The sequence below is a fragment of the Hyaena hyaena genome, unplaced genomic scaffold (assembly GCF_003009895.1).
Source record: "Hyaena hyaena isolate Hyena2069 unplaced genomic scaffold, ASM300989v1 scaffold_3, whole genome shotgun sequence".
Taxonomy (NCBI): domain Eukaryota; kingdom Metazoa; phylum Chordata; class Mammalia; order Carnivora; family Hyaenidae; genus Hyaena; species Hyaena hyaena.
The window spans coordinates 4,551,679-4,557,678 of NW_024080635.1; the positions used below are offsets into that span (position 1 = coordinate 4,551,679).

General features: G+C 34.5%; 1 protein-coding gene across 21 annotated transcripts in view; it reads right to left on the reverse strand.

The window, feature by feature from the left end:
• The window catches only part of EPB41 (erythrocyte membrane protein band 4.1), a 200,475-nt gene that overhangs the window by 75,762 nt on the left and 118,713 nt on the right, over nucleotides 1-6,000 (reverse strand). For all 21 annotated transcript variants that reach the window (XM_039231949.1, XM_039231958.1, XM_039231942.1 and 18 more), the window contains exon 6: nucleotides 1,699-1,774. In XM_039231949.1, coding sequence (XP_039087880.1) covers nucleotides 1,699-1,774 — 76 coding nt within the window. The remainder of the gene's footprint in view (nucleotides 1-1,698; nucleotides 1,775-6,000) is intronic.

The window sequence follows — 6,000 nt, forward strand, 5'->3', positions numbered from 1 at the left end:
GGTATCTGGTCGAAATCAGTGATTTTTCAGAACGTTGGAAGGTGTCCATCACTGGCACTAGTGTATTTTTTGTCACTTCAAAGCACCGATGGACAGTCCTTTGCTTTTCCATACAAGAGTAAGCTTAGGAATGCTTTGCTTCATTCTAGGTCAGGCTGCCTGCAGATATAGACCCCTTCCTTGCTGCCTTACTGCCAGTTAAATTAAGTAGAGTAGATGACAAGAGTTTATTAATACTGTAGTCAACATCTGTGTAAGCATATACAATAACCCCTAGGCAGAAAAAGGTTGAAAAGAAAGGTGGTAATAAGAAGGAGATTATTACAGTGGAAGTTAAAAAGGAAATTATTGATTAGTATGAACAAGGTATGCAAGTGGCTGAAATTGCAAGATTTTATAGGAAGTCTATGTCCGCATCTCATCTGGAGAAGAGGAGGAGGAGAAAAACGCAGAAGAATCCCTCATTTCAAATGAGATTAGGGAGATGTGTAAAATGGGGGAAAACAGTGCAAAGTTTGTAGAAAAGCACCACCCAAATAAGGCCAAGGCAGTCTGAGTGATGGATCTGTTTAATGACAATGCGTTGTCAATTTCCATGAACTCCTCAAAAGGAGGCAAAAGCAAGTGTCCCTGGATAGGTTCCTTGTTAAAGTTGCACGAAAAGAAAAAGATTCCATTGAGCCAATAAATAGAAGTGATCCCTTTACTGATAGTGAAGTCGTCCTACACAATAAGCCTCCTCTCTCGTCTCCTTCACACCAGCCACAAAGGTTTTCAAAGTTAAGTGCAAGTTAATTTGTTAATTTTTCTTTATATTTTGTATTTATTATTTTGTATTATATTACAGTACTGAAATCATTTTTATATGGAACGAATCATCTGGGTTTCCATTATTTCTTATGGGGAAATTTGCTTCAATATAGAAGTACTTTGGATTACAGGCATGTTTCCAGAACGAATTATGCTCGCAAACCAAGGTTTTATGGTACTTAACACTCAGAGTTTACTTAGGCAGAATTAGAAAGCCATTTCTCACCAACCAACAGTTCAATTTAACAAACATTTGCCAAGCACCTACTATGTATAAGAATGTTGTGGATATAAATATGTATAATAGTATTTATAAATATGCTGGCTTTCCATTTTCTTTTTTAATATTAATATTTACATAGAATCCAATAAAGGCCATTTTCCTAAAATAAATCAGTAAGTTGTTTTCAAAGAGTACAAGAGTTATTTCATAAATTAAGTGGGCTCAAAAACTACTGAAGATTCAGCTCATGAGGATTATGTACCTAAAGGGAGTTAAGAAGACACAACAGTAACACAGGCTTCTGCTTTTTTGATCCCTCTAATAGAAAACATGGTGGGGAAGGAGTATTAAAGAGAGAAAGTAGTAGAGCTATTTTACCACAATATTTACATCTTGCTCTTTGGAGGGCATGGGGTTTATAGGTGTCCTGTACATAACTTGTCATAATGCCCATGAGAAGCAAGGTTAATTCCCCTGCCAATTTCCTCCAAGCACATCACAGATAAACAAGGCTTTTAGGCCCGCTTATTTGCAAACCTGCCTTGAAGTGACTAGAAACTAAAGTTTAATAGCACAGAATTTTTCTTCAGTTCCAAATAAGGAAATTCCCAGAGCTTATGAAAATGAGAATTACTTATTCTATATTTAACCATTAATAAATTTACCTTGTTATATCTTCTGTTAACTGTGCTGGGTCAGGCGGATAAAACTTGACATTAAATGTAAAATTCCAGGGGACACCTGTAAAGGTAAACACAAAAGAATTGTATGCTTATGCCTAAGTTTCTGATTGTTAGAGGAGCACCTAAAATATTCAAAGTTTTCTTTTCCTGAGGTTTTTTAATATTCTCATGTTTGTGGAAAGATTTGATATTTATTTAAGAAAGAAAAAGTTATTTTTTTTAATGTTTTGTTTATTTCTGAGAGAGAGAAGCAGCATGAGCAGGGGAGGGTCAGAGAGAGAGAGAGGGTGACACAGAATCTGAAGCAGGCTCCAGGCTCTGAGCTAGCCGTCAGCACAGAGCCGGATGCGGGGCTCAAACCCATGAACCGTGAAATCATGACTTGAGGTGAAGTCAGACGCTTAGCCGACTGAGCCACCCAGGCCACCCCAAGACAAAGTTATTTAGAACCACTTAAGAGAGTTTGAAAGTGTGATTTTTTGTCTCTTTGAGCTCTGTATTAGGTAACTAATATAAAATACTTGATAACACCTATGGTTGGTGGGGAAAATAAACATAATTATCTATTGCTGTCTGGAAGCAACCTAAACATATATTCATTTAGCAAGAGAAGATATAGCTCCAAGATACAGTGTTAGGTGAAAACATACTAAGGCCAAGAATAGTATACATATAGAAAGCAACCAAGAATGTTAGAGGGTAGAAAGAAGTATATGTTACAGGTACGATTACATACGCATAGGCAATCCCTATAAGGATATATAAGAAACCAGTTATAGTAGTTGGTAAACTAGGAAGGGGAACTCCAGTTTTCCTGGAGAGGACAACTGATAAGATAGGGGGAAAAGGTAGGAGGAAGACCTGTTTTCATGGTATACTCTTTTACATCATTTGAATTTTGTACATGTGCTACGTGTTAAATATAAACATTTACCTTCTTTAAAGGATAATCTTTGTCTCCCCCCACTAAAATGCAAATTCCTGGGGCTAAGAACTTTTGCTATTTTATTTGGTGCATATCGCTAGCGTTCAAAACAGTGCTTGGTAGAACACAGATGCTCAAGAAATATTTGCTGAGTGAATGAAGGAAATAAAATAACTAATCTCACAGCATTGTTGTGAAGGTCATATGAGGATCCTACAGCTTCAGAGAAAAAGAGGTACTAACATATTAAAATTATCCAGTAATCCAGGGCCACCAATGACTTTATGCTACTAGACATAATCAAATGAAAACAAAAACAAACACCCGCATTCCGGTTGTATTTTTCTCTCCATTCAACCCAAAACAAGAAAGTTTAGCTGTATTAGAAATAACTGTATCTAAACCAAAATGTCTCAAATACGAACTCTTTTGCTTTTCTTAACAGCAACTGTAAGAAGAGAAACCCAAATTTTCAGTTCCCATTCTTCTCTATGTAAGAGGTGCAAGTTTGGGATCTTGCTAATGAAGATACGCATTTACTGCAAGCTAGCTCAGAGTTAAATGCAATAGAGAGACTAACAAATGTTAATCACTTGGAATTTTTAAAAAATATTAAAGTTAAGCTTTAGTCAGTGACTGTTCCTAGAATATGATACATAAGATTAGTAATATCTTATGGAGAATATTTAATAGGGGGGAAAAAAGTGGCTGGAAAAGCTCTAAAATTTTTTAACATTAAAATCTCTGCCTTCTCACTCAACGACACTTCAATGACATTCCCACCAAGTGCATAAGCTGAAGATTCATGTACCATGAAGAAATATCAGACACACTCAAAGTATAAAATATACCAAGTATAATTATAAAATATACTAATTATAAAATAACTAGCCTGGACTCTTCAAAACTATCAATGACTCAGGAACTGCTCCAGATCAAAAAAACCTAGAGATGTGCCAATTAAATGCAAAATGTCACCATAGACTTTATTTTGCTATAAAGAATACTATGTGGACAACTGATAAATAAGGTCTGTAGGTTGCAGTATTGCTTCAGTGTTAATTTCCTGCTCTTAATAACTATTATAACTATATAGGAAAATTCCTAGATTTTAGTATATTTTAGGGGTAGACAGATATCATAACTGCAACTTATTCTCTTTTTTGTTCTCATATTAACCATCCTAAAGTATACAATTCAGTATATTTAGTGTACAATTCAGTGGCATTTAGTACATTCACAATGTTACACAACCATTATCTCTATCTAGTTTCAACACCTTTTCACCATTCTCGAAGGAGACTCTATCCATTACACAGTCACTCCCTCACTGCTCCCCACCTCTACCCACTGGCAACCACTAATCTGTTTTGTTTCTACGGATCTACTGTGGCCACAATATGTGGCCATTAATATTTGGCTATTTTCACTTTGAGGTTTTCGAAGTTCATCTATACAGGAGTATATATTCCCCTGTAAGTATGTATGTACATGCGATACGTGTGTGTGTGTGTGTGTGTGTGTGTGTGTGTGTGTGTGTGTATGAGTGTGTATCACATTTTGTTTACCCATTATCTATTGATGGACATTGAGTTGTTTCTCCCTTTTGTCTACTGTGAAAAGTGCTGCCAAGACGCACCTTTAAAATGCTTCAGGAAAAAAATTTAAAAAATAAAAAAATAAAATGGTTCAGGAAAAAAAACCTATCTATGTGTGTATGTGACTGTATAGATAAAGAGAAAAAAAGACAAAGCAAATGTAGTAAAATATTAACATTTGAGGAATCTGGGAAAAGAGTATCCACGAATTCATTGTAGCATTCTTTGAACTTTCTGTTAGGCCTGAAATTATGTCAAAAATATTTTAAATTAATGATTGAAAAAAATTCCTGCCTTCTGAAGACACAGGAAGCTAGAAATTCTCATATACTACTACTGGTTGGGAGGTAAACTATTACAATCAATGTAAAGGAGAGCAATTTGGCAATATCTGGTTAAACTTAAACATACCCTATAATCTAACACTTTCAGGCATATATCCTAAATCAAGTGTGTTTTTAAACTGTGGATCATGATCCATTGTGAAATCAGTTTAGTAGGTCAAAATCAGCATTTTAAAAAATGAAACAGAATGCAAACAAACAAAAATCAGGATATCCCTCATAGTAAAGATTAAAAATTGTTTTGTGAAATTTTCTTTTCACCTGAATTCCAAAACTCATGTTGAATATGAAAAGCAAGTTACAAGCGATTAACTATTATATAATTCAATTTACATGATGTTCAAAAAGGTAAAACAATATTTTTAGGTATGTATTCATAGGTAATAAAAATGATTAAAAAATACAATGAAATCACCAAAACAAAATCCAGGACAGTTGTGACCTCTGCAGGAAAAGGAGAGGAAAATGCATCTGCAAGGGGCACACCCAGACTACAGAATGTTTTAAACATAATTTGTGTAAGTTATAGATCTGTACTTTTCAGTATATACAGAAGGTATGTGGATTTCTTGCTTTTGCTGTGCACTATTCCAGAAAGGGGTGGAGGTGGATTGCCATACTCAGTGGGGGAGATCGCTCTTATTCACAACCAAGGGAATGAAGTTGGGAGGAGAGAGAGAGATGACAAACCTCAGAAAAAGGTTCAAATGGATCATGTTGGGTCTGGGGGAGAAAAAACAGACAAAGTGATGTTATGTGTGGGATGTAAGTATGGGATATATAAGAAAAAATTAAAAATGGATTAAAATACCCCAAACTTATGAAAATAGTTTTCTATGGATAGGGAGAGAAGGGGATAAGACGTAGAGGAAAACAAAAAAGATAAAACTTATAGGCGCTATTCTATTCTATTTTAAATGTAAAATGTTAACAAATGTTAATTCTGGGTAATGTGTACATGGATATTTCTTACGTTAATCTCCATACTTTCTAGATGTTTTTAATATGGAAAAATTCTTGCTGGCGAATATCTGTTTCAATTTTAGATATTCATACTTTTTTATTCTACCTCTAGGAAGTTATCTACAGAAACGTGTGTGTGTGTTACTACAAGCTACTGAGAGCAAACCAAAATGTCCATCTACAGGACTGCCTGTATCTATATATATATATATATAGGGTGCTACAAATACGCAATCATTAAGAAAATTTTTAAACAGGGTGCCAGGCTGCCTCAGTCGGTGGAATATCTTGATCCCAGGGTTGTGAGTTCAAGCCCCACACTAGGCATAAAGTTCACTTTCTTTTTTTTTTTTTTTTATTTTTTTATTTTTTTATTTATTTATTTATTTATTTATTTATTTATTTTTTACATTCTTTTTTTTTTTTTTACATTCTTTTTTTTTTTTTTTTTTTT